This window comes from Cariama cristata, unplaced genomic scaffold, assembly GCF_000690535.1.
Source record: "Cariama cristata isolate BGI_N322 unplaced genomic scaffold, ASM69053v1 scaffold42992, whole genome shotgun sequence".
Lineage (NCBI taxonomy): Eukaryota > Metazoa > Chordata > Aves > Cariamiformes > Cariamidae > Cariama > Cariama cristata.
In genome coordinates this window covers 1-15,510 of record NW_009604062.1, presented here as the reverse complement: position 1 = coordinate 15,510, position 15,510 = coordinate 1, and the positions used below count along the sequence as shown (strand labels likewise).

Here is a 15,510-nt window from a genome sequence, read left to right as displayed (position 1 = left end):
CTCCTCAGCTCCGAGGGGTGGGAATTTAGGAAGGGCAGGAGAACCCTGCCCGCCCCCCACCCCGTTCGCTCAGACTGTTGATGTCCCCGCGGCCCACTCCACAGCACGCCTCCAGATTTGGCACTGCAAAGGAGAAACACCCTTTCCAGTGCTTGAGAGGAGAATAACAGGCTCTTAAGGGTTTTTTGTGGGTTTTTTTTTCTTTACTTGCTAACTGTACGCAGCTATATGCTATACACCAGCGAGCAGCTGTGGAGGTGACTTAGGTATAGCCTGGGGGTTTTCTTTGGTTGTTGGCTTGCAGCCAAAGCAGGACAGCAAACTTAACTCTCTTTTATTTCAGGTGCTGCCGCTCTCGGACCTGGGCTTTGTTAGCCCGGCGCGGGATGGCTGAGACCCGCAGCAAGCGCCAAACCACCTCCTTCACCGCCTGCAGAGATGCCAAAATATGGCCGCTCACTGTGTGCAGGGCTGGCGGGCCTGGGCTGATTTCAGTTCGTGGGGTGGGGTGGGTGTTTTTTTTAACAAACTTTGAGAAAAGTTTGGCTTTGAGAAAGCCAAGCTGTACAGCAGGTAGTTGGCTACTGGGCTGTGCCGTTAATAAATAGCGCTGACTGTGTTGGGGAGTTTTGAGGGAGGAACGTACAGCTGGCCGCCTTTTGGTTTGGTTTTTTTTTAATGTAGCGTTCCTTTTTTTATTGCAGTGGCCTGTTCTGGGTGTTTATTAGCAAAATGTCAAGACGACTGTTTTTTTTAACCGAGTAATCCATAGTGTGCCGTGCAACTTACTTCTAAGTAAAGCCGTGTGATTTTAATAGCCGTGTGCTCATGTTTTGTTTATGCTCGTCAAAAACCAGGAGCTAGAAGCCAAGAACTGGCAACTCCCTTCTGGTTCTTGGGAGCAAACCGAACTCGTTTGTAATTACCAGTCCGTGCTGAAGCAGAGCCTCTTTAACTTTCAGTTTTCTTATGCTTAAACACAAAAAGCCAAAGCCAGCTGTACCAAACCAGCCGTAACGGGTTACCGAATGTTTTCTGCAGCCGCCAAGGCCATCGCTGAAGCAGCATAACAAAGTAAGGGGCAAAAAAACTAAAAAGTTAGAGCCAAGGAAAGCCCGTTGGTACTTGGCTTTCATTAACCTTTACACTAAAGGGTGACGGTTGTGTTCTCGTGCAGAATACATCGTTTCCTCCCATTCTTGTGAACAGAACAAAGAGCAGCTTCCGTACCGCACAGCTAGAAGGTGGAAGCACAGTTACACTGAAGCAGTTACGAACAACAAATGATTAATCGGGTTTTTGAGGGTTTTTCTTTTTTTGACCCTCTCCAATCTTCCACTTTCTCGGCTTAAAGGGCAGTTTTGGTTATTGCCAGGTTGCAGGTACCAGTCCACAGCTCAGCCCGAATTCAACACCAGGGCTGAAGCACATGGCTGGAGCGAGCCTGGTCGCACGGCGTTACCGACACCGGTCCCGTCCCCGTGGGCAGGGCAGGGCGCTCCCTAAACAAGGGGGTTGCAGGCAAGGAAAGGCGACTGCTGCCCCTTCCCTACCAACCACTTGCAAGTCCTAAGCCTGACCCATGATGTCAGCAGTATGTAATGGTTCAGCTCGGAGACTGCGCTGCCCTTCCCCAGGATTTTTAGGCCTGCTCCACCCTCTGCCACAGCCCCCCAGGCCCCAGCACTGACCACCACCAGCACAGCAACACAGCAAGGGAGGGGGGGGAATTAAAAAATAAACCGCCAAACAACCGGTGTAGCCCAAGTTGGTTTTGCAATGCTTTTATTACTGTATATATTAACATTGTTTTGGATAGTATGTAGCAGGCATCTTGACATGTAAGTTCATTTGTGCACTTCTCTGCAGGGAAGATGTCTGACCCTCAAACCACCTCCTTCGGGTTCGCCTCCTCCTCTCGGCAGCATTCGCTACTCCTACCGCTCCCCGGGAGGAGCACGTCACATTTACGCAATGAATTATACCAACAAGCACATCTCTAATAGAAAGCACATCACTTTATTGTGGAGGTCTCAAGTGGAAGAGTTCAACTTAACCATGACAATACTTCATGTATTACAATTGCCTGTTGATTTATGCAGCTATGTTGAAGGTAGCTGTTAGCCAAAGTCATATCCCCCCCAGAAAAAAAAAAAAAAAATCAGAGGATATTTGCACCAATTTTAGTTTATACCTCACAACATACCTAGGCTATATTTTTTACTATCACAGGGTGTATTTACTACTAGGGGAATGTTACATGGTCTTTCGAACATGAGACTATTTACAGAATAGGCTGAACGTTTGAGTTTAAAGCTGAACAATTTTACATGTATAGGAAGTGTTATAGGCTAGCTTTCCTGTGGCTTTTAGCTAGACATCAGGCACTAATGATTTGATTAGCTCTGTACAAAGAATCACACACTGTCCAAAACCTCTGGGCTGCTGGTTAGTTCCAAATTGTTTGAGACGGATAGCGCCGACTTTGAGCGACAGTCTGGGGTGGGGCCGTGCCGTCCCCCTGTCATCCTTCCCATGCCTCTATGCGTAACGGAACAGAAGCTAAGCTGTTGCACTACCTCAGAAGAGCACTGATTAGAAGAGGATGGAATTAACAGTATATAGAAAAGACATAATAATATACTGGTAGGAAGCGACACCCCCTCAAGGTTACGTTGGAGTCATTCCTGTTAGGGAAACACCCTTCTCTCCCCACCTATGCAATTCCCTAAATAGAGTCCTTGAGAAATAAATTAAGTTCCAAGACTAAGTTAGGGAGCTGTTGTACATTCAGAGTGCATTATGCCTCCGTCAACGCCGGGCGGGCGTTTCTGGTGCAGCGTGTGCGCCTAAGCACCACGACAACGGGGTCTCTGGGGCCACGGTCCCCGGTTTTAGTTGCAGGGAAGGTCTCTGGTCTACCAGAAGGTCTGAGAGCCATGGCTGCACACAGATATGTTTTGTGCACAATGCAAGCCTGATCTCCCCCTTAGCCATACAAATTAAGACAATATTTATCACCATACAGTTTGATATTACTTCCAATAAGTACAATATTTATTAAACATTTCTTCAGTTTTGTTACATATTGTGCAACAAATTACAATATTCTGCAGCCACAAATTATATGCAGAGTATGAAGAAACTATTAATCAGATAGTGTGATCTTTCCATTTATAATTCTACAAGAAGGAACTAGCAAATCAGATCTTACATATATCTTACTAAATTTTATGCATGGAAAGTGACAGACACCGTTGTGCTGTTTGATACAAAATGGCTAAACTTCATCTTCAGAAGACTAAACCTGACATCTAAACATGCCAATAGAAACATCAAAACAAAAATACATCCTAACCAACCACAGGAAACAGTCTGGTATCAGGAAAAGCAACAAGGATTACACGTTTATAAACCAGCACACAAAGGTTTAAAACAGTTCTGAAAATGAAGTTAGCTGTCTTGAGTCAAGGGAATAAAAAAAGTCAGTATTGACCATTTACAATCTCTGACCTTTGTGGAGACGGTAAGAATCTGTTGTAGTGCAGCTACATACAGTACAATTCAGGCAATTTTTTTTTTTTCACTTGGGTTCAGATTGCAAATTCATTGTTGTGAGACAAAAGGGGGGAGGCAAGTTTTAGCAGCAACCTCCACTAGACTGCTTGACTGGAGTGCTCTGAATTTTAACATTGGACTTCTCTGCACCACCAGCTGTCGCTCCCGGACCCATTCGTTTTTTAATCTCAGCAGCCATGGTCATGAAAGACTGTTCTACATTTGTGGCATTCTTTGCACTGGTTTCCAAAAATGGAATTCCAAGAGAATCTGCAAATTCCTGCAAATTGAGAAACAGTGAACAGTAAGCTCATACGCCGGGCCATGCCTCGCCTCACCTCCTGGGGCACCGCTGGATAAGCCCCCAGTTAAGCCCCCGACCACCACCCCGCTCCCAAACTCCGGTCTGATGGTGACTTGCTCTGCAGGGGGTCATTAAACCACTTGCGTTTATGGCACCTTGACACTTCCCCGCACTAGAACTTACTCAAGCACATGACAATCCAGACTAGGTGCTCAACCAAGCAAATACACGAGAGTATCAACATACCTTTGCTGTTGTATAGTCTACTACTTTCTTTGTGGTCAGATCACATTTGTTCCCCACCAACAACTTGTTGACGTTTTCACTGGCATAACGGTCTATCTCCTGCAGCCACTGTTTTACGTTATTGAAAGACTCCTAGGAGAGAAGAGAAGTGTAAGCAAGACCCTTCGCCGAGGGGAAAGCTCAGCACTATTCAGCAATGACTGGGAACAAATACGAAGCAGTGCACTTATCAGTGTGATTCACAGCCACAAGAGAGAGCAGTCTCTGCTTTAATGCTGCAGTACTCCCCTGATGGCCCCAGGAGAGGCGAGTTGCAGGGTCTGCACAGCTCCTTAGGCCAAGCCCCACACAATCAGCCCTTCCTCCCTTGCCACACTCCCCACCCCGCCTCGTTATCCTTCCCTACTCCCTATCTTGTACAGTCAACAACTTCTACCATCTGGGACTCTTCCTCCTCCTCCTCCTGTAGCAGAGACAGGACACGGCACACAGCTGAAACCAGAAGAACCCCAGGCATTTACAAAGCACCAGGTATTAGGTGCAAACCCCACTGTTGCAGAGCTGCTGGAACAACCTTTGACTCCAGAAATGCAGACCTGCCGTGCTGACCCGATATGCTCGTTGGCAGTTGAACATGATTGTTCTTTTTCTATTAATTCAGGAAACTCTACACTTCCTAAGAGCCTTTCAAACAGGACAACTGTACCGGTAATCTTCAGAGATTCTTTCACAGAAAACACTGGCTCAGTTGTATCCTGTACACATGCTGACCATTTTCTGTTTCAAATGCCAGTTTTTATTGTAGACCAAAGTTCAAGTACATTCAGAAATCTTTCTACAACTTCCATCAGTAACTCAGACTTCCTGCTACCAAAGGCAGGCTGAGAAGTATTCACAAAGAACAATCAACTACCCGCCCGGCAAGTTTTAAGTTAAGCCTAAGATACAACTGCTTTAGAGCCACAGATCCCACCGCCCCCTTTATTTCTGTGTTCAGCCCCAAAACAGAGACTAGCACATCCATTTAGCTTCAGAAGCCTTAACTCAGCATGAAGAACATGATCACTGTCTCCTTAAGAAGTGCCAAGCTGTTAAATTCCCAGTTGTATTTCCTTATCAGCCTAGTGTTCCCACCTGGAGAAACTCCCCAGGCAGAGGTTTAGCACTTACCTGATCTGTAACATCATACACAACTATGATGCCATGAGCACCCCTATAGTAACTGGAAGTGATAGTTCGAAACCTCTCCTGTCCTGCCGTGTCCCACTACAAGACAAAGAACAGCATCAGTTACTGCGATGAGGCCGTACCAGCGTTACACATTAGCTTCCAGAAACACAGCTCCGCTGAGCAGCCATCCAACTACAAGCATATCCAAGTCACAGCTCTGAAACCTCACACAGCAAACCGGGGTCGAGAAGATGGAGGTATTGTAACCGAGCACAACTACACTTCGGTAGGTACTTCTCTAGAAGTGCTCATTTGTTTGGCTTCGGACACGTGCAGTCAAGAGATCTCGCTGAGGAAAACAGTAAGCAGTTTTGACCCATGAAGAAGCCACGGTTCCCCCAAACATTTCTCTCCCTGGGGCCATGACAAGAACAGGGTTAGCTGTGTATTAAAACCAGTCAGACTCAGGACAGATTCCGGCTGTGACAGCATTCCTAGAGGGCTGCTCTGGACTCAGGACAGCTACAGTCAGTCTGGAGGCTCAGACTCGGGCTTCTGGCCATAAACTGGACTCCTGCTCCACAACATGGCCTGGAATCCCTGAGTCATTGCCTTCGAGTCCTGAGCGCCTCTGCTTGAGCTGGAAGCAGTGGCTGACAAGGATTGCCTGACCTTGCGTAGATATTAGATTTCATTACAGCAGTCAGCCTTTGAGAGTGCTTCAAGATCAGAGGAAAGAACTGCCAAGTCTCTTCCCCTCCTTATTCCAAGGGAAAGGCCAAAAGCATAACCAGAAAACGCTGCCCAGCGCGAAGGCAGACAGGCCAGTTACAAGTGCTTGTGTCAGTTTTTCCGTTCAGGCCAGGAACAGCAGGTTTTCCAGCACTAGACAGTGCAGTCCGCTACTAACAGCTGCGGTAGACTTCGGACATCTTGGACAACTGTGCGATACTCCTGCACCTACACAAATCCTTGCTAAATACTGCAGAACTACACCAGTTTCAATACGAGAGCACTCCAGCACAGGATTTTACCCCTCTTCAGCTCACAGCCCATAGCGCCTTTGAAATACTGAAGCTTTCTTTTGTCCCCAGGAAAATAAAATTTGTAACAGGTCATTTCTTCTTTCAGGCAGACAGCCTTGATAAGCATCCTTCTTTAAGGACAGGTCACAGTAAGTCTTGCAATCTTGTAAAAACTGCCTAGCTTCTTGTAACAGGGAAGATATCGCTTCTATTTTAATGATTAAAGTACAAAGATAACTACCAATCGTTATAAATGTAATTCTGTGCTTCAACAGATTACAATACCCAGGAGTTGAGAAATACTACTTACTATCTGAAGCTTGATTGTTTTCCCATCTAGTTCTATAGTCCTGATTTTGAAGTCCACACCAATCGTGCTGATGTAACTTTCTGTGTACGTGTCATCCTAGGAGAAAGAGTGATCATAAGTCAAGCCAGCTGCACCTCTTCAGCAGTCACCTATTTATTATGCAACAGGCAGGCACCAGGCAGACAAAGGCACTTAATTCCCTCGCAAAAAACAGTCTGATCGTTCACGGCAAAGTCCAGTAGGCAGCTAGGTATTTTCACCAAGTATTTAATTTTCAACAATTCTGCAGTTTTTTAAAAGCACCTCAAACAACAAGATTTATGTTCCAAAAACTAGTCAAAAAGCCTCTTTTCTGGAAATCCTGTAGCATTAAGTCCTTTCGAACTGTAGTTTAAAAAAAAAGCAGTCTTTGCTCATGTTGGCAGATTGAAGAGCTACTTAGAATAACCGTTACAGTTATTAAAATGCCTCAGATTTTTATTTTCCTGTGATGGTTTTTCACCTGTATTACACAGCAGCTCCCTACAAGAAGTCAGAGGCTTCGCCTCAGTCACACGCCACATCTGAATTTCAGATCCTCTGCTGCCACGTAGCTGGTTGCTAAGGCAGTTTAGAGTTACGGCTGGGGTACTTGTGTTAAGTCCTCTGCTCCGCAGCCTGTGTAAATACAGGAAGGAAAACGCAGCACTGGTTTAGCAGCTTGCACGGCCCTGATTGCAGGGTCTCCAGCAGGCCTCAAGGCACACGGGAAGCGCTGGATCAGCCTTTGCTACCTTCTAGTGCCGGCACAAAGAAGTGTCTATTCCCAAAGTACCAGTAGGCTAGAACTTCATGTAAAATATACCACAAAAGGCTTTATGCAACCCAAAAGCAAGGGATTTCTTTGGGTTGTGAATGGAAGACACCTTAGGTAATACATCTGCCTGAAGGAACACTTGCAACTAAGCAAAAAGCATTAAGCCTCTCAGAATGACGTGACATTTATTTCCTTAACGTTTCAATACTCAAAAGGGTATGTTTGAAAAGCCCGATGCTGTTGAACCTACAGCAGGAAGAACACAGGTAAGCGAATGCTGCCGCAATTCCTTTTGTCAGCGTAAAACAGCTTAGTTAAAAAGTCACATTTCTAAAGGACAAAGCTACTTAGTTGAAGAAACACCAGATAACTGAGCGGAAACTTAAGCTGGCTATCAAGAAAGAAAAGGTGGATTACCCACATGAAGCCAAAATCAATTCAAAAGTATGTGCAAGAGAAGCAGGCTAGACTGATCTGGGAGTCCTGCTCCAGCCCTGGCATCACTTCCAACCCACCGCCTCCAGTTCGGTGAGCAAGGCAGGTGACCCATTTCTGGTGGTCTCATCCCTTTCAGCATCTCCCTCTCCTAATACTGCACAAACAGCGGCTGTCATAGCTTTAACTGTGGTGATGCTATTTGTACACATCAGGGCACCATTTCATATTAACACCATGAAACACAACAGGCTCTTTCCAGAGGGGCCCAGAGCAATTGTTTAGGCTGTGAAACCGCTGCCATCATCTTGCAGCAGCATCAAACTCTAGTTTCTACACTAATGCCCCATATTCTCTCTTTCTTCTCTCCTCCCATGGCAACATAAGGCTGCACTTTGGCACAGACATAGATAAGGAGTTCACTGGACTCCTGCTTCTTCTACTCAGAGCTGTCAAAGCCATTTTAACTTTTCCTCTGAACAGGAAAACAACAGCTTCTTGCATTAAATTTCAGCCACAGCAAGCCACCAGCAATTTTAACATTTATTATTCACTCATTCACTAAAGGCAGCATCAGGTCTTATTATTCCTAGAGTATTATTTAAATTATTTCTCCCTCTGGCTCAGCAATTGGTAGGCCTTTTCAATGAAGGTATCAAACTTCATCTGGCTCAAAATATTCAGATCAAGTAGTAACTGATCAAGGCCTTGCCCGGACACATTTCTACTCTTCATGCCTGAAGGCACACACCCCAGAATTCAAGTGTGCGCTTCCATCTTCAGTGTTCTACCACTAGTGTAACGATGGAAGTTAAATTAAGGTATCTTGTTCTCAAGTAACAGGAAAATGAGAATTAAAACTTAACTGGACATATTCTTGATATTGTCTCTTTCCGTATTACTCAAATACATCAGCTAGAAACAAATGCAGAGGACAGGGGGATTTTGCAGCACTTTAATTATTCTTTGGTATACCAGACCTGACAGACATCAGTCCTTTCAAGTAGTTCTTGTAACAGAGCAGTTCTTGCTAAGTACCTGATAGCTTTTTTTACATAAAGTTTTCAAGCATGATCACTTACTGCAAACCTAAGTAGAAGGCAAGATTTCCCAACACCGGAGTCTCCAATCAGAAGTAGCTTGAATAAATAGTCACTGCAGAAGGAAAAAAAAATTTAGTCACTTAAAAAACACTATCAAAAACCAAGTTCCTTTTAGCTGGTATATTATGATGTTTGAGAAGGGTAAATTAATTCACTACTAGGGAAGTCACCTACAACTCCAAGCTTCTCTATCCAGTTTAGATGCTCTCACAATTTACTTTTACTTGGCAAGGGAAGTGTAGAAGGAAGCAGCAGACACTCCTAACACAGCATTTTTGTGTAGAACTGTGCTCTCCTAGGAACCTACTCTGGGTATGTTACTGTGATTATCACCAAGACTAACACAGTTCTACTTCAGCCCTTTGAGGTCCACTTGAGATTAAAAATCACGCTTCACGATTAAGTGCAAGCCTCATTGTTCGGCTGAGTAAGTTACACACAGATGGTAGTTACAGTCTGCTGTCCACTGCAGCCATTATCTTTGCATCTTCTTTAAAGTCAGAAGCTCGATTCCATGGCCTAGCTTCACAAATACCATGTAGCTGGCCCAAAGCAACTTATTCTTGCCTCAGTTTAAGTTACCCAAGTTTAAGTTCCAGCAGAATCCAACAGGACAATATGCAATTTAAATATACAAACTCTGAATGCTACGGTTAGTAGCCTGCTAAAGCAAAATGAACATTCACTTTCCACAATAGACTATTACCAGCTGACAGGCACCACCACATGTTCCACTTGCCTTTCAGGAACTAAAATAAGGGTAAGGCCACTGCCAGATGAGGACACATTCATTCTCTATAGAGGATGTCAGGTGTGATATCAGTAATTTTCAAGTCACATGGGAAGAGGTGACATTCTTTTTTTCCTTAATGTTGAGACCTCCCATCATTGAGGAAACAAGCACAGTTATCGTCAATGACCAACCCAGACTTATACTTCAAAGAGTAGTGAAGATTTCATTGTTGGCAAAACATTACATTTCGTGTTAGTCGTAAGACTAACGGGACAGTTTGATACTAGAGATCAAGTACCAGAGAAAAGGCAACAAACCACCACTTACACGAGTTATTTTGCTTTGTAAGTCCTAGACTAACCCATTCTAGGTTTACAACTCCTGAGCCCCGTAGTGTCCGGGATTAAGTCCTGTTCTCATTTAACCACAGGAGTTTACAACAGATGTATTTCTACGCCCACTTAAACTGAGAAGATAAAGTGTATGCAAATGCCCAAAGTCAACCGTCCCCACCTATTACTCCCCAACCTCGCCACTGACTCTGGCTGGCAGGAATCCAGCCAGGGAACTGCCTCTGTCCGCAGCTGATAACAGCCAAGCCAGATGGTCAGCTGCTGGCCTCTTCACCACCCCTCTGCTCAACTGCCCAAATGACCGTCATCTTGGCTGGTCCCAGGCTGCGAGAACACGCTCAACTGAAACCTCCACCAGTTTCCGCAGCACTTCTCTCAAGGCTAGAGAAAAGTCAGAAGTGGCAAATGTAGCAACTAATATGCTGATCCTTAAAAAAAATGCAACCTTCCCCCTCAGTGTAAAACGAGAAGCACTCAAGGTATTTAAAAAAGAAGTCAAAAGTCAAAGGGTATCTAGCAGTTTACAGTCACAGAACGTGCTATTCCAGCTGTGAAGTCATGCACTAATACAAGGCAAGGTGGTTTTAGTAGAACGACAGTTATTAACCCAAACTGTTTAGGGGAGACGTTACATTACATCACAACCCACATACCTTAACAGCTTCAAGACAGCTGAAGCACTATGACTGACCAGAAGCATTATTACTGCTTGTACTCTCAGACTGGTGACCAGGGTCAAAATACACGTTTCTTGAAGCTTGGGCCTGCCCATCAGGTGACACTTCAAAAGAACAGTTTTGTGTTTCCCGTGGCTGCACTTGCAGAAACCCCACCACAGCCACACCGACGAGCTACTGGCTCAGGAGGTACAGTTGTGCTTTATCACAAAAAAATGTGTTTTAAGCCTAAGTATCATGAAATTGGGACCGTTTTGACCAGCGCTCCAGTTTTAAAATCTCTTACCTCTACTAATAATTGAGTTCCCCAGGAGCAGCAGAGAAACTCTGTACAATCTGGAGACCAAGGTAAGGTGCAACAGCTCTCAGACCCGGTCCGCTGTTAAACCTTGACCTTCTCCCCAGGGTTATGCATAAACTGAAGCCACATTTGCCTCAGCCTTCAACCAACTCCTTCCTACTTCCGCAGGAAGTTTTGTTCATTCAGTTCTCTGTAAAAGCAGAATTTCCAGCAATCCTAAAGTTAAATTATTACTTACAGTAAGCACTAATACACTTGAAAGTATTACAGCTTGCAGCATGTTATAATCCCCTTAAGAATAGTAACACATGAACATTACCACTATATTGTCTCCACTAAAATTAGTGGAAAAAAAAATTCCTTCCTGGTGTAGGCAAGGCTTCAGCTACAAGTCCAAAAGATTCACTTAGGAGCCTCCTCTTGCTTCCAAGGGGAATTCGGGTCCCCCCAGCCCCCAAATATCAACTAACTCCTCTTCCCCTGTTACCCTCGGTGCTAAGAGCAGCTCCCAACCAGAGCCACCCTGCTGTTAAATGGTTCGTTGTTCAGAAGCGAACACGAAGGGTGATGGTTTATGCACAGCACTACAGTTAGGTTAACACAACAAGAACCCAGAAGCCTTAAATACTGGGTTCAACATCTTTGCTATTAAGACCTTCACTCGCTTTGGGCTTCACTGTTTCCAGAGGCGAGTGACAACCGCAGGCTCCTGCGGTGACTTACATCACCCACCTCACCCCCACCAAAACCAGGGCCAGCCCCAGTCAGGCTGCGGCACGGCTGCAACAGCCTTCACCAAGTCAGCTCTGCCTCTGACCTCAGAAAGAGGTGTTGTGGCACAAAAACCCAGTTTTGCCAGCCAAGCAAGACTGACGCTTAGACCTGCATCAACTCAGAGATAATTTAAGTTGAACCTTGCAATTTAGGTTTTAAAAAATTAAAATCATCCCATCTTCCAATGATACAGTGCCTTCCTCTCTAGGTACAGTTGCTTTAGGACCTTTTAAAATAAAGGAGGTGTCTATATAGGGGCCTTGAGAACCAAATGAGTGGTTACACATGGTGTGATGCTAGCATCAGTATACAGCAAAGGCTTAAAACAAATAAAAATGAAAACAAGTTATAAAAATTTGCAGAAATCTATTTCTAGACTGAACTACACTGATAGAATATTTGTGTTAATGGGTTCAGCTGTAGTGATGCATCCAACAAGCCATGCAGGTGAATTTTGGTATTTGCTCCTGAAAAGCCACACAACCAATTCTGAAGCCACTGAATTTTGCTCGTTAAACCCAAAGACTTAACTCATCAGCTCTTCCAGTTTAGGGAGCCTTCATAAAGCAGGCTGAGCTACGCAGCATGGCCTTCTCCACACCACTTGGAGACAGTGCGAATTCAGATTTATCACCATTTATATAAGCAAGCTGTACTTCACACCCGTAAGAGAGCACACGGGAAGAATATGTGCAGCAAGGCAGGTAGGTACTGTCAATAAGAGAGAGTCTTTCAAATCCTCCCCATCAGGAAGAGGATACAGTAACCGCCTCTTGCCAAAGAGATAAAGGATAGATATGTTAAGTTTAACTGCCTCTTGCAAAAAAAAAAGGCACCTCCAAAACAGTCCTGTCAAATTTTTGAGCAGTGAAGCGGCCGTGACATGCATTTTCCACACAACAGTCAGCAAGTTCAGCAGAAGATCAGGAAGTCTGGACAGACCTGGCCAAAGCTGGGTGGAACAAGGGACCTGTGGGCCTCTTAAGATACCGTTGTTTATACAGACAGACATGTAGGGATTTTTTAAATGCCAGGAAGGTTTTATGCCAAAACAGACGAGACTAGGTAGTCACCCGTCTCCAACAAGGAGCTGCTGGAATCGGCTTTAATCACTGATGTCAGCTGCAAGTTTACTGTAAACAGGTACTCACAGCAGCCTCAAATCCCCAGTCTTTGTTCTACCACCCAAGAAATTGTGAAGAGGAGCATCACTGTCACCCTGATTACACACTGCTTGGGTAAGTAAACAGAATTCAGAAGACATAATGCCACTTTGCATCGCAGATTGCTGTTTAGAGAGGTTAGAACACAAACGATTTCAGGTCATTCCAGCAACCCAGAAGTTGTCACTCGACTGTCATCTACTGAACACCATCATGCAGGACTGAAACCCCCTCACAGGTATTCTCAAACACTTCTGAAGAATGCAAGAAAACCCAGACTTACACCAAAACCCACTTCATTTCCTCATTTGTCCTTGAAGAAGGTACTGAGAACAAGATCCAGACACTATGGAATGCTGATCAAGATTAATTCCCGATACCACTTGGCTGTTAGATAGTTCACCCACCAGTGTGTTTATGCTAGTCAGCCTATTATGGGCAAGTTGCAGAAGCTGTAGGAAATGCCGAACCTGACATGATCTAGTCACAACAGAGTCAATATTGACATTTTGCTCTTTTAAACACCATAAGGAGGGGAGGAACACAGAAGGAATACATCCCAGTGCTAGGCGGGCAGGTGTTTTCAGAATTTAGCTTTCCAATGCTAGCACTAATATCTCATCCATCCCCCTTCAGCTCCTTCACTCAAATGAAGGAGCACCCTAACTAGTCCACTGGGTTTTCCCACAGCCCTGAAGTTTCAAGGAAGCTCTTGGAAGCACACATACCCCTTTCAAACCCTTGCACCCGCAGTTTCTAATCCTTTAACAGGAAAATTGAAGGAGGCAGGTCTTTTTATTAAAAATTTTACCTAACTGTCCCACCGATCTCTGACAGAGAGGTCTGGCATGCCCAGGAGAGAGGATGTGGGGCTACAGCCTGATCAGAAGCCATGACAAGGAAGTGAGAATGTGTCACACTACAGGCAAGGCACTTCTAAACGGACAAACAGACATCTGTATCTGTTACAGGTAACTAGAAGGAATAATATCATAGTCCTGTAAGCTTTATTCCTCGTTTAACGTTGATCGAAGGATACACATTACACTAACAGATATTTTCTGCCCATCTCACCATACCCCTCCCTCCTATCTTCATCCTGCAGACATAACCCTGTCAGGAAGCAGCAATTTAATAGTACAAATTAATCTTAAACTACCGCTTTGTTTCACTTTCAAGAATTCGGCTGTCCTCACCACCAGGAACTCTTCACTGCAAATGACTCTCCCTCAAAACGTTCTCCCCATCTTCACAGCAGCATTCAGCATCTCATTGCAGGGAACTACTCTGCATCAGAGTCTAGAAAGCTGATAGGCTTCAGGAAAGGCAAAAAATCTATGGAAAAAGCCCCTTTCAACCCGTTTCTGCACAAGTTAGTGGCCTAACCCTTTGCAGGCAGTTCTCCACTACAAAACCCACCAGTCTGCAAGGTAAGTTTGAGTTTAACTCTGAGAGTCATTACAACCAGAGGCACCAACAATTTGTTGGTCTTCCACCCACTGCCTACCTCCAGCTACTGTTTTGGTGTTTTCCAAAGCCACACAAGAAAGCTTGTTATGCACTACAGTTCCTGGCTGTACCTCTTAGTTTTCACCAACTCCCTCACACTAGCTGATAACTACTCTGCCTTCTACTCCCATTTGCTCTTCAGGTGATTTTAATGGGCCCAGAGTGCTTGCAACTACATTGCCATGAGCATAGAGCACAAAAGCCATGACCATGCAAGTCAGTAGTGTCAGCTGTGTGGAAAAGCATGCTTTGAGGACAAAAGGTGTTAAAGTGTCATCCATGAACAGAGACAACAGGTCTCTAGAGCAGTAATGTCATACCACATGTGCATTTCGACACCATAACCACTTCAGTTACCTTAGAGGGCACAGTCGCTTCATCATCCCAAACCGGACTGCCAGCAAAGCCAGCAGCAGTGAAATAACCCTAAAAACATTCTTCAACACTAAAGTACTGAGAGTGCACCAGCTGGTTTTTAAAGTGCTTTTTAAGCTAAGCCCAAGTCTCTCCTCTTATTCACTCAAAAGAGCCATGAGCAAAAGAAGGTTTATTGTCCCTGACATCCTGGTGGGCAAGCCCCTGCTCTTACAGTTGCCAGGATACAGACAACTATTGACCAGAGAGCTCAGACATCCCTACTCCAGGGCAGCCCAATGAGAGAAAAACCCCATATTCGCACAACGAGGTACAACGACCCTCCGCCCCCAAAAAAAACCCCAAAACTGTGCCATCACCAGGTTTTCAAGGCAAGTGCTATTTCAGCTCAAGACAGCCCCAAGAGCATTTCATTATCAAGTCACAGCGTTGCAAAATCTACATAGGCAAGGAGTGTTTTGCAAGAGCCATGTGACACACACATGACTTGCAGCTAAAGTGAAGGGTGGACCTGTGACTACTAAGCTGCCAGCAGCAACCGGCCAGGAAGATCGGCTTTCACAAAGAGCTCGTTTTCCCCTCCCTCGCTTGTCGGAGCCCGGCTTCCGATGCGCATTTTCGAGGTCCGGAAAAATCGCCGTCAACTGTGCCCATACTTACTTCGTTGCCGACAGCGCT

General features: G+C 45.0%; 1 protein-coding gene across 2 annotated transcripts; it reads right to left on the bottom strand.

The window, feature by feature from the left end:
* Nucleotides 1-1,768: 1,768 nt before the first annotated feature.
* On the bottom strand, nt 1,769-15,090 carry RAB1A (RAB1A, member RAS oncogene family). Of its 2 annotated transcripts, XM_009695423.1 has the most exons (6): nt 15,068-15,090; nt 8,927-8,999; nt 6,614-6,709; nt 5,279-5,374; nt 4,109-4,240; nt 1,769-3,838 (listed from the first exon to the last, which is right to left on the bottom strand). In XM_009695423.1, the coding sequence occupies exons 1-6, from the start codon at nt 15,088-15,090 to the stop codon at nt 3,641-3,643; spliced, it is 618 nt and encodes a 205-aa protein (XP_009693725.1). In that variant the 3' UTR covers nt 1,769-3,640. The 2 variants fall into 2 exon arrangements, with proteins under 2 accessions (XP_009693725.1, XP_009693726.1); XM_009695424.1 differs by lacking the exons at nt 4,109-4,240; nt 5,279-5,374.
* Nucleotides 15,091-15,510: the final 420 nt, after the last annotated feature.

What these genes read in the sequence shown, in the direction of transcription:
- RAB1A (XM_009695423.1), bottom strand. Translation starts at nt 15,090, where the DNA reads ATGTCTGAGCTCTCTGGTCAATA. An exon ending in TCTGAGCTCTCTGGTCAATA is followed by an intron (nt 9,000 to 15,067) that starts GTTGTCTGTATC and finishes TTCCTTCTGCAG; the next exon opens with TGACTATTTATTCAAGCTAC. An exon ending in AAACAATCAAGCTTCAGATA is followed by an intron (nt 5,375 to 6,613) that starts GTAAGTAGTATT and finishes TTTGTCTTGTAG; the next exon opens with TGGGACACGGCAGGACAGGA.